The 15,653-nt window shown below is 38.6% G+C and overlaps 2 protein-coding genes and 1 long non-coding RNA gene across 3 annotated transcripts; 1 reads left to right on the forward strand and 2 right to left on the reverse strand.

Annotated features, from left to right (window-relative positions):
* Positions 2-828, reverse strand: LOC18775262 (probable histone H2B.1). Its single transcript, XM_007206038.2, has one exon. It carries the CDS (start codon positions 714-716, stop codon positions 270-272), a length of 447 nt encoding a protein of 148 aa, XP_007206100.1. The 5' UTR covers positions 717-828; the 3' UTR covers positions 2-269.
* Positions 9,613-10,756, forward strand: LOC18773021 (40S ribosomal protein S15a-1). Its single transcript, XM_007207429.2, has 4 exons — positions 9,613-9,716; positions 9,829-10,004; positions 10,095-10,255; positions 10,423-10,756. Exons 2-4 carry the CDS (start codon positions 9,872-9,874, stop codon positions 10,519-10,521), a joined length of 393 nt encoding a protein of 130 aa, XP_007207491.1. The 5' UTR covers positions 9,613-9,716; positions 9,829-9,871; the 3' UTR covers positions 10,522-10,756.
* LOC109949914 lies at positions 12,018-13,063 on the reverse strand. The gene is made up of 2 exons (XR_002272237.1): positions 12,697-13,063; positions 12,018-12,362 (listed from the first exon to the last, which is right to left on the reverse strand). It is a non-coding gene; the product is annotated as an uncharacterized LOC109949914 (long non-coding RNA).

Genomic DNA, 15,653 nt, shown 5'->3' on the forward strand with positions numbered 1-15,653 from the left:
ATCATTTACACGCCCAACTCCAGCACATGGACATTGGAACAAAATTCACGTTACAGAAACCATCATTAAGTACATGGGATTTCATTTCAAATTTGAGATCACAATATTCCAGGTATAATCCATGTGAGCGCAGAATTCAGATCATATAAACCATAGTATTTCGTTGAAAGAACTGATAGTGAATTACATATCTACTAAACTAAACCCTAAATCTAAACACTTGACATCGAAAAACTACATATCCAGAACAGAGCAGAACCCACCACACTTCAAGAACTTGTAAACTTGGTCACCGCCTTAGTCCCTTCAGACACCGCGTGCTTAGCGAGCTCACCAGGAAGCACAAGCCTCACAGCAGTCTGGATCTCCCGAGAAGTAATGGTCGGCTTCTTGTTGTACCTTGCAAGCCTGGAAGACTCCTGGGCGAGCTTCTCAAAGATGTCGTTGATGAAGCTGTTCATGATGCCCATGGCCTTGCTGGAGATCCCAATATCAGGGTGAACCTGCTTCAGCACCTTGAAGATATAGATCTTGTAGGTCTCTACGCTCTTCTTCGATCTCTTCTTCTTCTTATCTCCGGCGGCGGCTCCGGCCTCCTTGGGGAGCTTCTTGCCGGCCTTGGGCTTCTTCTCGGCCGGGGCTTTCTCAGCCACAGTCGACTTCTTCTCCTCCGCTGGCTTCTTCTCGGCGGGCTTCTTCTCAGCTTTCGGCGCCATTGGAGTTGTGAGAGAAAAGTTAGGGTTTGGGAATTTGGGAGTTTTCGAAACGAAAGGGATGCGATTCGATTAGAGAGAACAGGGGATTAAGATGCTTTGTTTGAAAATCAAAGTAGTGGGATGGATTGTTTATATAGGTGAGAGTAGGCTTCTGTCATTGGTTAAGTGCGGCTTCACGCGGATCGGTGATGTGGTTATTATTACTGGCCGTGGGATTGGGGTTTCGTACAGTTCGCGAATCGACGATTGAGATGTGTTGAATTCTTTAAGCGGATTGGGGATGGATCGCTGAGTTGGCGTGCGAAGGGGCCGTAGATTATTTTTGCGTTAGTAATGGATGGTTAAGATGATGTAATTTATTCGGTGCGGGTCCATTCCGTCGCTGGGTTAGTTCTCATGTACCCATTGAAGTCACGTAATCTCTTACATAATTCTTATATAACTACACACACTTCACACACTATTAGAATTGGTATATAGATTTTGTAACTATCCAATTACCAAATAAATACATAAAATCACAATTTGACCCATGGGGCATCTCCAATCATAAAGATGGGCTAAACTTAAATTTCCTTCAATTATTTTACGAATTCTTGCACATCTCATATTTTCTTATCTCAATCATATTATGAATCCTTGTCCATCTCTCTTTATATCAACTTTATTGAATTCCCTCATATTTCTCTATCTTTTCATATCTTCATTAAATTATGATAAGACATGTAGATCATCTCATTTTGTCATCTTTTCATTATTTAATGTGTGGGAATCTTTGTTTACCCTCAAGGACGGATCCATGCTTGGGCTAGAGTGGGCTCTAGCCCAGTGTTGACTTTGAAAAGAGACAAATTAGGCTTAGTTGTGTAAATTCAATCCAAAAAAAATTAAATAATAGCCCACATCTACAGCCAAATACTTTAATACTTCAATTACTAAAGTTTCTTTTTCTTTCTCTATGTTCTTTGGTTTATTCAGCTTTTGATTTGGCTCAAATAATGTTTATATGTCTCTTTGATTTTGTTTTTTCAAATTTATTTATGTTGCTTCTTTTGGAAAATTTGAAATATGGACCCTCACTAGCTAAACCACTCTACTGAGCCAAAGCCCTTGAACTTCAAATTTATCTTCGTCTGAGCCTCTGAATTTTGATTTTTCTACGTTTTCTTTGTTTGTTGTAGGTTTCTTTGTTCACATATCTCTCTGAAAATAGTTTTTTTTTTTTTTTTAATAAATGAATTCTGAAAATAGTTTTTAATTTGAAGGAAATATACTGAATTAGTAAAAAAGTATACCACTTTCACTAATCGGAAGGAAATATTGCTTTATATATATTTGTTTAAAAATAGGGCTTATAATTGATGCCAACAAAAAAACAAAAACAAAAAAATTAGCCCACCCCTGTAAATATTCCTGGGTCCGCCATTGTTTACCTTACTCTTTATCCCTTTGTATCTTATTCTGATTTCCTCTCATCTTCCTTTTCAACCTCGTCCCCCTGTTTATTTAATAAGAGTTATTCTATCCAACCAAACACACAATTTCCTTCAATCTTCATAGATTGAAGATTGATGCCAATTGCCCCCCATCTTCATAGATACATACCCACCCTCTGCATAATGTCTCATTTTCATATGGTTTCCAATTGACACCTCTTTAGGGTTTTGGTAGCATATTCAACAACAATGAAAGGAGAATGAAAACAAATAAGAAAGTGAGAAATGTTAAGAAATTGAACTTGGTGGATTATTTAATGAAATGATTGTTATTTATAGAGTTTTGAATGAGTTTGGGGGGTTGGATTTGATTTAGATTAAGGCTTTTTATCTCCAAATGGTCCCTGAGGTTTGTAAAATTGTCACATTTCGTCCTTAAGGTTTTTTGTGTAACAATAATAGTCCTTAAGGTTGCATCTATGCATTAATTTGGTCTCAACTGTTAGCTTCTGTCAAATTTTCTATTAAGTTGCTGACATTGCACATATGTGGAACCCACACATCCAATGATATAGAGCCACATGGTGTTTAAAAAAATATTTTTTAAAACTTAAAATCCATTAAAAAAAATTTATTTTTTGTGTGGAAAAGCTCTAGTAGGTATGAGGTTTTATCACAAAAGGTTTCGATGTTATTAGGAGTGTGTTGAGGCCCAAAAAATCCAAGGCTAGGCCCAAAAATATTCCTAGCCCAGTGCGATACCTTATTGAGAAAAAACCCAGTTGAAGCACACAAAAGTTCATCGTATGCGCTTGCACACATGCCACGCCAATCAAATAAGCAACACGACATGCTACAAGCTTAAATGAGCCTAAGCCATGCAAATGCCCGGAGCTTGCTGAGTGGGTTGTGGTATGGATGGTAACGAGTTTTCATGAGGCTCATTGATGAGCCGAGAAATAGAAGTTTTGGGCTGCTTGGGAGCCCCAAAACTCAAGCCCATTTCTTGAGCCCAAATATGTGGGTAAGCATAAAAAAGAGAAGAATTAGCCCAATACTCTAGAAAAATTTGGCCATCACCTTGATAAAATAGAATATCACCTTAATAAGATAGCCCATAACTTTAGGAAATTAGCCCATTCTCTTAATGGGCTAACCCATCACCTTAGGAAAGCTCAAGCAACCAAGAAGAAAATATCTGCAATCTCCAGTACATGGCTGGAGACAAAAGCTTCGACAAAAGCCAAAATTGCCTATGTATGTGAACTGCTGGGAGGCTCCAGCACATGGGCAAAGCAAGCCTCAAGGCAACACATGGGCAAAGCAAGCCTCAAGGCAGATAGTTCAAAAAACCAGAGGATATTGGCGCTCGCAGGAGAAAAGGCAGCCTTCAGAACAACTAAAGTTATCTATCTCTTTTCTTTACCAGACCTTGCCATGAAATAGGGGAGGAAAGAAGGAGAGGTGATAACCAAAGATAGGAAATCACCATTGAAACAGCTGCGGGAAAAGCCTTTAGAAACCTTATATTGGTGTGTTTGGACAGAGGAAAATTGCATAAAAGAGGATGAATCGAAAGGAGAAAATAAAAAGGGGAAGAGGAGACTTGGCAAAATTGGAGAGAAACCATTAGGGTTTCTTGGAATGGAGGAGCTTCCAAATGCTATAAAAAGGGCCACCTCCTACCCAACACACAACACATATCTGGAGAGCAAGCTTTATCTCTCACCTTCCAAACCTCTGCAATTTCCAGCCCCATCCTTCCATCTCTCCCCATTTTCCCTTTTGATAAACTGTTCCAAAGCTTGGCAAAGTTTTCATTGAGCTGCCGAAAACTACTCAACACACCCAATATACCATCATCCCTCTCTCTCTCTCTCTTCAACAAACCCACTTAAAATCCCTTCCCCTTCTCCTTAGTTACCCTGTTTCTTATAGGAACTCACAGCTCTCTCTCTTTAATGCTAAACTCATGATTGCTTTGCTTCCATGCCACAAGCCTCTCATGCCAAGCTAAGAATTTATCTGTAAGCGACTGATAGTTTTGCTGGTGAAGGTAACCAAAGTGCTTCCTAAGGCTCAGCTACCCTTTCGAAGCATTCTTGGGGTCTGATTCTTGAACTCAGACCCATGGGTAATTTTCACACATTTGGCTCTTTACAGCAGTCCAGGCCCACAGTAGCTGCCGGAACAAAAAAGCCCCCACAGAGTGGAACCACTTATTATAAGTTGTAGTTTATTTAGTCAAGTTTACGATGTGAGACTTTATATTTTTCAACACGCCCCCTCACATAGGACCACCACACACTGGCGGACCTAAACTTTTTTTAGCGGAGGTGCAATATTGACTAAGTATGAAAAATGGTTTTTTGGAATAATCATTTTTTCAAGATAATTTTTGGTGGCTTTTATTCCTTACATATCAAATAAGAAAACTTGATTTTATGGAATTTTAGTATGAAGTATATATTAACTTAATAAGCCATCATTTGTAGCCTAAATCGTATTTTGCGCTAAAATTAATTTTTCCATATTTTGATTTGGTGGGAATTTGATTTTCTAGTATTGTAGTGGTCTTTTGTTCTAGTAGCCTGACAAATGGGTTTGGGCTGTTGTAAGAGAAAGACAAACAAAATTCCCCTGTGTCTGAATTCAAGAACCAGGCTCCAAGAGAGTTTTTGAAAAGTTTGTGAAACCTTAGAAAAACACCTTGCGTTCCTTTCACCAATAACCAGATGAACGTGACAGATTAATAATATGGCTTGGCTCGAGAAACTTGTGGCATAGGAGCTAAGCCTTCACAAGTTTAGCAGTAGAGAGAAAAAACATGAATTTCTAAATGAAACAAAGGCTTAAAGTAAAGGGAAAGAAAGATTTGGGAAGATTTTTGACTAAGGAAGAAAGGGAGAGATAGAAGCAGAGAATGAGATGTCTTGAGTAAATTTTCAGTTAATTGACAAAAGCTTAGTCGTACTCTGGATGATTGTGTTTTGCTGGGTAGAAGCAGCTCCCTTTTATAAACACTAGAACCCTTAATTTTATCACAACCTTCCCCACCATTTTCCTTCGCTTTCGTCCATTCACTCTTATTTGGTGAAATTTTCTCAGCCTTAGCGCATAGGCGCCAAGCCCTTTGGGGTTCCAAGGTATTCATGCAGCTGGACTTCTCCATATGGGTGAGGCGCCACCCACTTTTCTTCTTGGTTTTCTATTTAGAGCTTGCAGAGAAATGGATGAGGCGTTTGCCTAATGGGTATTCCTCCTACACATATGAATTACCTTCGGTTTTTGCAATGGCCTCTATTTGACTCTATTATGAAACTTTGACAGTGGCTGGACACGATGCTAGATATTTTATTAGGCACTGGGCTAGGCTTTCTTCTAAGGTATTGGATCTTTAACATCTTTCTTTGAGCGGGCTTGTGAGTTTGATTTCGTCAAGCTGCTGGAAGTAGTGTATTTACTTTATTTTCGACAATGTGCTAGATGTCTTAGTTGCTGTGGGATTTTTCTAAGTGTTGCAGATCATTGGATATTCTCCTAAGGCATTGGGTTACTTTTCTCGCTTCATGCTTACCCATATGTTTAGGCTCAAGAAATGGGCTTCAGTTTTGGTGCTCTCAAGCAGCCCAAAACTTCAATTCCTTGAACCTTCAATGGGCCTCATGAACGCTTGTAACCATCCATACCACAACCTGCTCAGCAAGCCCTAAATATTCACGTGGCTTGGGCCTACTTGAGCATGTATTGTGGCTTGGCATTATAATAGCGATCATTTTGCCTAGCATTGCGTGTTTATTTGGCATGTTTGAGTTCCATAGTGTGGTAATGGGTTGTGACCGTGCTAAATAGCATTTTAACAGGTCAGTGAACGTGGGTTTATAGAGCCAGTATGTTTTCACGAGCTTGTTTTGACCCTTCTGCGTGGCGGGTTTGTGTTTTTGCTTGGCATGGCATGTGACCCATAATTTGCGTTTTTGCTTGACAAATTCTCATATACCCCAGTTGGGCTTCTTTCTCAGTTAAATATTGCGCTGGGCTAGAATTAAGCTTGGGCCCAGCCTTGGATTTTTTGTGCCCTAATAAGTATTTTTATTTGAATCTAAATAGGGGGTACTTCCTTATTTACATTGTAAACTTAAGTAAGTTGAGTAATATAAAAATAAACGAAAGTAAAAGGACTAAGACATTTACTTAAATGTTGAAAATGGAAATAAAGTAATCCGTATACCAGTTGAGCAAAAGGGAAATTTGAAGCATCTACAATGGTTTTTCCTGCTAGAGAAGGTGCACACCTCCTTGCTCCTTAATAGGTCTGCCACTACTACCACATAGTGGGCCACACGTGGAGCCAAGTCCACATCAAAGTTAATCATCTGGGTCTATGTGCATCGGAAGTAGTTTGAATCGAAGTCGTCTGGGTCAATGGCAATACCCAGTCAAGATGTGGCCGGTTTGGGTCAAGTCTAAGTCTGTATCGGGGCCCTACTCTGATACCATGTTAAATTTCAGAGAGACGGGTATGCGGCCCACTACAAGCAACATTGATATTGTATCCAACTTAACAACCTACAAAGCCCAGTAAGTGTAGAGTTTTATCACAAAAGGCCTCAGTGTTATTAAGAGTGAAATCACTTATTACAAATTGTAGTTTATTTAATCAAGTTTCCAACGTGAGAATTTATATTATTCAACAATTCTACCTTACACCAAGCCTGACACGCGACCCAATGCCCAACTTCAATTTCATGTTGTTGTTTTGAGTTTGTCACTGCCTTCTCCTTGACAAGATCGAGCAAAGGACCAATCATGGTCCTTACATTTGGGGTGCGAAATGCCGCTACATCATAGAGAAGAAAAGAGGGAAAAGAGGGAAAAGGAAGAGATGGTAGACATTTGTTTAATTTGCCATATTAAAAAAAGGGACAAACTACAGAAAACCCCCCAACCTATAGGGTCATTTACGAGTTCATACCCGATTTGGGGACATTTACTAGTACATATTCAACGTCACGAAAACCCTACAATTTACCCCATCTGTTAGCGAGATCGTCAGAAAATCCATTATCTGCCTACATGACATATGTGGGACTCATTTTTTAATTAATGTGGGATTCCACATGGACAAAAAACTAATAAAAAATTTACTTTTTAAATTATTTAAAAAATTGAACATGTTAATTAAAAAAATTTTAAAAAAAAAAAAAAACCCCCCCCAGTTTTTTTTTTTCCCCAATTTTAATCCCCCCCCCCCCCCCCCCCCCCCCCCCAAGATTTCTTCAACCCCATATAACTCTGGGTGCTTGGAATTGGAAGGAATCCAAACACTAGCATTAGACTTGAATTTCCAAGAAGGAACCATAAAACACTTTGAAACTCAATCCTTTAATCAACCCAAATCCAAATAGAGGCATAAAATGATAATGAACGGAAAATGTCAGTGATTTGGCCGTCGATCTCCGCCAGCTCTTCGCTTATTGCAAATTACGGATCCATCTCTCCAATAAACAACAATCAAATCAAATCCTTCAGATCATCACAAAAACTCAGATTCTGGGAAGTTCCCCAATCAAATCCAATCCCCAACCGAATGAAAAGGGCCGAATCCTTCGCATTGCCGAATGCCACAATATTCGAACTACTGAACCACCCAACCTGCAGAGGATGGAAGGAGAAGAGGAAGCTATCGCGATCCAAATCCTCCTCGATCTGTTCACCTCTAACCTCCACAACTTCACCATCTATCTAAGCTTCTTCGGGATCCTTCAACCAAACAAGAGATCCAACCACTAAACTCATAGCAACAGCCTAAAAAGCAAAGAGTCTCATTTGTTAACATATGGAGCGAACTATTAGAATGGTAACTGAGCAACATCAAACAAACAAATAACGACAGGTGCCACTTAGTACCAACAACAATACCCAAAGTGCAAAGGACAGATTTTCTTTCAATTTTCAAAACCAAGAAACTTCATAATTAAGTAGAAGAATTGGTATATGTAAACTTGAGAAACAAAGTGAGCCAAACTCAATTTATAAGCTATATTCAGCATGGCGACTTGATCTAGTTTGAAGAGAGTCAGATTTAATGGAGCTGGGGGAAGGGTGGGAGGCTGGAAGGCAGGGGAAATGGGGGAAGGGGGAGGGAGAGGAGAGATGGCGACTTGATCTGGTTTGGAGAGAGTCAGATCTAATAGAGGTGGGGCGGAGCTGTGGGGAAGGTGGGTTAGAGGTCAGGCTAGAAGGCAGGGGAAATGGGAGAAGATGAGGATTTTTTTTTGTTTTATTTTTTTTTGGGTTTTTAGATTTTTTTTAATATTAATTTTATTTCTTATGTGGAGTCCATGTCAGTTAAAAAATGGGTCCCACAAATGCCACGTGGGCATATGACGAATTTTCTGACGATCTCACTAACGGAGGGGGCAAATGGTAGGATTGTCATGACGTTGAGTATGTACTGGTAAATATCCCCAAAATCAGATATGAACTCATAAATGACCCTATAAGTTGGGGAGTTTTCTGCAGTTTGTCTTTAAAAAAATCAAAGGTAGAGAGGGAGTAAGGGAGAACGCAGAGGGGGAGAGAGAGTGTAGAGAGAGGGAGAGAGGGCTGCGGGGAGAGAGAATAGATTCAACCAAGGCAGTACAACTTTTTCAATTACCATGCACTGAGAAGGGAAAAGCCCACATATGAGTTATTCAATTTGTCCAAGCAAATTTTGGCTCCACTGAAGTATCGAAAAGGCATGGTTTGATCGAGTTGGAGGGAAAGCTTGAGACCCCCGGGGGGGGAGAAGAAGGGAGGAGGAGAGGCTGTAGTTTTTCCAAAAAGAACTTAATTTTGTTTTTATGGATTTTAAGTTTTAAAATATATTTTTTAATACCTCGTGTTCTATATCATTGGATGTATGGATTCTATATATGTGTCATGTCAACAACTTAACAGCAAAATTTAACGAAAGCCAATGGCAAGAACCAAATTGATGCATAAATAGTATCTTTAAGGACCATTAATATCGAAAAAAAAGAAAAAAAGAAAAAAAAAGAGAGGATGAAATGTGATAATTTCACAAACCTCATTGACCATTTACAATAAAAAATCTTAGATTAATTAAAATATTTATTTTGACCGTTGATTTTTGTTTTAGTTGAAAACCATATGGGTTTAATTGCCAAAAGTTGCTTCAGCCCAAACATTAACATTTTACTGTTGAATAATTCTAAATTTCCAATACGCGGAACTCTATTTACACCAAATGAATCTTTGGACACCCCAACTTTACAACACACCCAAATTCAAATTTTAAAATTTAGACCTTTTTTTCTCTAAACACCCATTACAGAGACATAGTAGGCTTCTACTGTTCGATCCCCCGACCCATTCTGAAAGTAGTAATGGGCTTGTCCCGACCCAAGTTCGCTTTATCATGGAAAGGGCCTTTTCGTAAAACAGCATTCATACATTAAGAAGGCTCAAGCTCCTCACTCCACACCACCTCAAAAGCAAAACCCTAGTGACTCTGCTCTCCCAAGTCCTCAGCCAGCCGCCCCACCTGTGCTCGCAGGTAAACCCATTTTCCACCCAACTCTAAAAATGTATGAATTGTTTCACAGCTTCCCAATAGCCAAAGCCATGATTTTTGACTCTGAATTTTTGTTTCTTTTATACACTTGCAGATCTACCAGTTGTTGATTTTGTGTTCAGCTTGCACTAGCAGAAATGGTGCGCGTCAGCGTTTTGAACGACGCTCTGAAGAGCATGTACAACGCCGAGAAGAGGGGGAAGCGACAAGTCATGATCAGGCCATCATCGAAGGTCATCATCAAGTTCCTTTTGGTTATGCAAAAGCACGGTTCGTATTTTCTAAATTCATGGGTGAGATTGTATGTTTTGTATTGGGTACAATTTGTGTGATGAGATTGTTGGGTTTGAAATTGTTTAGGTTATATTGGCGAGTTTGAGTATGTTGATGACCACAGAGCTGGAAAGATTGTGGTTGAACTCAATGGGAGGCTGAACAAGTGTGGTGTTATCAGTCCTCGATTCGATGTCGGTGTTAAGGAGATCGAAGGCTGGACTGCTAGGCTTCTGCCTTCTAGACAGGTTTGTTTTCCTAACTTCATCGCTATATGTTGGTGTATGAGAGTGTTTGGGGTCATTATATATGGGTTGCCCAGATAGAACTTTTATCATTTGAATTTTGTGTTGCAAGTGGTTATGAAGCATACCTGTTCTAGTTTTTTGCTCATAAATTGAATAAATATTTGCAGTTTGGATACATTGTGCTGACAACATCTGCTGGTATCATGGATCATGAAGAAGCTAGGAGAAAGAATGTTGGTGGCAAAGTCCTTGGTTTCTTTTATTGAGCAGAGTCTCAAGCACATCATTAGGATCTTTTGTGAAATTTTGGTTTTATTTAATTTGTTTTGCCAAAAGAAGAGAACCTTTTTTCTTACCAATGCTGGTTTGAAAAGTTTCTTGTACTAGGATATTAGTTCTATGTTTTGTTTTGTTTTGATTGACTGTCATGTTCTTGCAACCGTGAATGTTAAAGTGACTTGGTATTGAGCAGAAATGGTAACTTGGAAAGTTTTGTTCGACCTCTTGTTCCCATGTGTTGAGTAGTTTCATTTGCCCCCAACTTACATGTGACCATTTCTTGTGGTATCGTGAGATTAATTTCATGTTATAGCTTGGTTTATATTAGTAATGGTAACCTGCAATTTAAGCTTATATTGAACTCTTTGTATTAGTGTAATGGACAATAGTGTTTTACAGAGCAAGTTTCTTTTGGTTCGGCGGATGTTGATAGCAGAGAGTCCAATAGTGATGAACTGATGCCTAGAACCCTAATATTATTTTTGGTGTACATGCTTCACCATTGTTTTCTGTTCTAGCGTAGCTTAAGGAAACAGCTTAAAGGACTTTACTTTTTTCATTTGAATGTTGTTTTGGAGCCTAGCATTGTACTGATTATGCCATTGTAGGTGTTGAAACTATTTCAAACCAGTGATCTTAGGAAGTGAATTAGTTGAGTGATTTGAATGATTAAGGGATGTGCATGGGACTTTGGGTAGATGTTTTTTAGAAGTGTTGTTCAGCTTCTAATATGAAGGCCCTTAAGTATAGGATTGTGAAAGCTTGATTTTATCTCGTCACGTCTATAATTGGGCTTTCATGGTCTGATACTTGTTTGAGGTTTCCTTGCATTTATCTTTTACTTTGTCACAAAATTTCAAAACTTCAGAAGTATTATTTCGCTATGTAATTGTGATCTGACATTAGCATTTGATGTAGACTGCAGTGGGACTAGTTATAGTTCCTGCAAGGTTTCTTTATTTTTAACTCATGTACTGCGGTGGGGCAAATGATCACATGGAGAACTGGATGTGGAAGCTCAACTAAAATTATTGGTATGAACTTTGTGCTGCTTCGATCAGCATACAGAGCTAATCCTGTGCCTAAAAGTCAGTGCTTTGTGCTTTCATCCACAATGAACACCTCCGTGTTCTCTTCACTTTTTGGCTGAAAAGCTGTTGGTTGAAATTTATTCACTTGATTGCACTTACAAACCAACTCCAGGCCTACACAAGCAAAGAGACTACAGGGCATGAAAAAAAATGTTCATTTTGCTAAACTGTGATGAGGCTCCTGGCAAAGAAATGTCCTGGCAAAGAAATGTAATCGCATTACCACCTACCTTCGGTGCAATAAGAGAGCGAACCGTGTTATATATCGTAACTGGGGCAGATCAGTATCACAAGAACTTGGGTCGGAAAGATGAAAGAGCATATAAGTTTTTGCCTGTTTCTTCTTAGGTTAGTCAGAAACCTGAAATCCAAGTGCTATTAGACACATGTGATTTGCGGATGATTGCACGTATTCGAGATTTGTGAGATTTGTGGATGTTGTGCGTATCTGACATTTAGGTGTTTACGACGACAACAACAACAACAACAACAACAAAAAAAAAAGACATTTAGGTGTTCATCGGGTTTTCCTCATTACACAAATCAATGGCTTAAACCCTACGGAAGGGAAAATCTAGAAACTCCACAAAGAATTTGCGGAATCTATTTGGTTTTCATATTTCCACATTTCCATATTCGTCGTGAAGACCCTTTTCATAAGTGATCCAGCCATCGCAACGCAATCTGTAACCACAACTTTATCCGCTTTTGCATGTACCTAACCTATTTGTCTTCGCCTGTGTGTCCACCAATAATACACAACATACACGTTGTACAGGGAATCATTTTCATATAAATACAGAATTATCATATAATTAAAATCACTTATTTATGATAAATCACAGGGAATAATATATATATATTTTTTGTTTTAAAAAAAGATAGCCAAGTGATCAATTGCATTAAGCTTCAGGCTGTTCATGAACTCATTACTGAAATGCATATGGTATAAAGCAAGAAAATTTCTCAAACTCACCATGACATATATAGCTTTGAACATTAATGTTTCTTCATCCAAAGCTTCGACAACATGAAGAAAGGAAATTAAAGCTTGTGTAACTATAAAACTACCTTATAATTAAACTGAGGTTAATTTGTTGAGCCATAATAAGCGTCTCATCCTAGATGCTCTGCCAAAGAGTACTTAGTTGCCCAATACAATGACCAAACATGTTCCGCAACTTTCAACGGCCATGATTTATATCCTCCTCGTCCTCCTCATCGTCACCGCTGATCTCGCCGCTGCATGTCCTCGTTGCCATCGGAACTTTGGTGGGGAGAGCAGCAATGGGCACCTAGATGGAGGCCATGGATGAAGGAATGAGTGAAGGAAGGTTTTGTGAGCTTTAAAGGGAATTAGAGGAATAGGTTCTGGTTTGTGGTAAGAGTATCTTCCAAGCATATGCTTTAAGCATTAACTTGTTGCTGGCCCATTCTTTTCCAACTTTAGCTATTTTTATGGGAACATGGATGTAAATAAAGTTGTAGAGGTTCTTGCAATTTGCCCTTGTCCCAATTTTCTATTATATTTTGCTTTGGACTATACTGTTCTCCCTCCTACACGAGAGCAACTAAAAGTTTTGCCTAATAAACTTTGGAACAACCTCAGCAACCCCCTTTTACTTATCATGAACAATTATTATAAAAATGAAATGAAGAAGGCTCAAAGGGGTTGTAAAAGTAATTGTGTATATGTAGGCTTGGCTTGGATGGAATTGAAGTGGAGTAAGGGAGGAAAAAACCCTAGCTCTTTCTTTGTGCTTATTATTGGTACTTCATATACGTGAAGTGACCGTAAGCAAAACTCCAACACCTGGTGAGAGAGAGAGAGAGAGCGTCAAATTAGTGAATTTTAAGCAAGCTGAAAAAAAATACTGTCTCACTACATATGTCGGAAATAGTAGTTTAAATTAAAGTCATGTTGAAATCTCATGTTGAATTTGTAAGGAGTCATCAATTGGTAAAGAAAGAATTAAACCACACACATTAGAATCGAGACCTTTGGTTAAAATTTCGTAATAAACTTATAAATATTTGACTTTTCTTGCAAGCATATAAGCCATGTGACGCTAGCATGAGAGGGGCTTGCAAAATATAAGCATAAATTTCTTTTCCAATGTGATGAAACACACTGTATCAATCCACTATCTAATTTCCCAACTCCTTTCTGTTTAGACATGCTTTTGTTGTTTGTCAGATATATCACTCAGCTTGGCACTGTCTCCTTCAACTGGTTTATACAATAAGCAGATATATCCAGGCTTTGATACTATGTATTAGGTATAAAAAAATCACTAATTCACCTCAATAAGTATGAATATAATCTTTCAATGAGAAGAACTATCACTAAATAAGATAGATTCTGTCAGTAAAAGATTGATCTTAACTAACAGGGAAAATTACTGCAGTCAAGGATTGATCGTGCTGTTGTTAGGTATATGGGTGTGTTGCTCCTTCCATTACCCTAGCTAGTCAAACTAATCAACCCAATAATGATTCTTTTACATCAAACTGAACCAATCATGGATTTGATTAATTTTGATTTGTTGTTTGTCTTGTCTATGGCCAGGCAGATAGTTGGTATGGCTTCTCATGCTGCTGCTTCACAAGCATGTGAGGCATATAATTTTGTACTAATTGGTACAAAATGGGCATTAGGGCAGAGTTAGTACCTTTTATTACAAAAATGCACCTGTCATGGTTTATACAAATAAAGTGACACCATTCTCTCTGTATCTCTCCAATCATATTTCATTTAAGAGGCACCTTGAGTTTCTCCAACACAAAAATTAGATTTCCATATAAAACTACCACTAACTGACTCCTCTCTCTGTCTAAAGTGGACTGCTTTCTTGATTGGAATCTCTTTTGCAGCTGAAAAGAATTCTCCAGAAAGCCTAAAGTCCTTCTTTTAAAGAACTTTGGTGCAAACTTGCAGTGTTAGGAGTTGCTGCATTTTTTCTTTTAGCTCCCAGTTAATGTTCCTGGCCTAAAACTGCAGAAAAATTGTGTGAAACGGATATAGCCATAGCCATTCCACATAAGTGTTTCTCCTAAAACTGGAAGCATTAAGCCTAAGCCTGTAGCAACCCAGTTTTCACGTTCTTCTTTTTACCCTAGTTTCGTGAAAAATTGCTGAAGATATGTTTCACAAAATCTAGTGTTGTTCTTCCATTTAGGAAATATTAACATTGATGTGTACTGGTAATGGTAGACAATCAAAGATAAGAAAAATGAATCTTGAAGATTCTCAAAGGCCCACCACATTATATATACCCAGGAGAAATTTATGTGCAGGCTGCTGAGGGTAGCAAGATTCACATTGTTTCCCTACAGAATACTGCAGAACAGTGTTTGAGATTCGCATTGTTTATGCAGATCTCTGCAGAAAATATCTAAACATACATTGAGTGGAAAGATGAGGACAAGGGAGCAGCAACTTGAACTAGAAAATTGAGAAATATGAAAAGGGGAAAGCCCAGTTAGAAATAGAAACTTAAGTCCTTTGACCAAGCTTCTTCTTGTTTTTAGCATCCAATCATTGTATCTTATTATAATTGATGTCAAGAGGAATCCATCTGTATGCGTTAAAGAGGAAGGCTAAGGAAAATCGTTCACGACGCGGGTGTGAGTAATTTTCAACCACAGATTTATATGAACGATTGTTCCTAAGATAACTCATGTGTTCAAAGACTAACCAATTAAGCAAGAGTGCAAGACTCATCTGGAAAAAGGGTCAAGAAAGAAGGAATCATCCTTTCTTTGTGACATTCATCAATCAAAACAAGAAAAACAGATAACAAACAGGCAAGCAAAAGGAACTGGTCTGTTTTATTTAACTCATTGGATTTGGCCAAGACAATGTCTTTGGCTTTGGGCGGTCAAAGTCACCATTGGGGCATTGGGCGTTGTCGCAACCTCACCACTAGGAATCTAGAAGAAGCCAATGCTATTTTGTCCCCAAAACCAGCAAAGGACAAAGTCAGAATGTGGGCCCCTGCAGCCCACCCACACACCTTATCATTGAA

This window comes from Prunus persica, chromosome G6 (assembly GCF_000346465.2).
Source record: "Prunus persica cultivar Lovell chromosome G6, Prunus_persica_NCBIv2, whole genome shotgun sequence".
NCBI classification, from domain to species: Eukaryota; Viridiplantae; Streptophyta; class Magnoliopsida; order Rosales; family Rosaceae; genus Prunus; species Prunus persica.

Bases quoted from the DNA above. Each gene is read 5' to 3' on its own strand.
- LOC18775262 (XM_007206038.2), bottom strand. From the start codon at position 716: ATGGCGCCGAAAGCTGAGAAGAAGCCCGCCGAGAAGAAGCCAGCGGAG.
- LOC18773021 (XM_007207429.2), top strand. From the start codon at position 9,872: ATGGTGCGCGTCAGCGTTTTGAACGACGCTCTGAAGAGCATGTACAAC. The intron at 10,005-10,094 runs GTTCGTATTTTC...GAAATTGTTTAG, and splicing joins TTTGGTTATGCAAAAGCACG to GTTATATTGGCGAGTTTGAG. The intron at 10,256-10,422 runs GTTTGTTTTCCT...AAATATTTGCAG, and splicing joins GGCTTCTGCCTTCTAGACAG to TTTGGATACATTGTGCTGAC.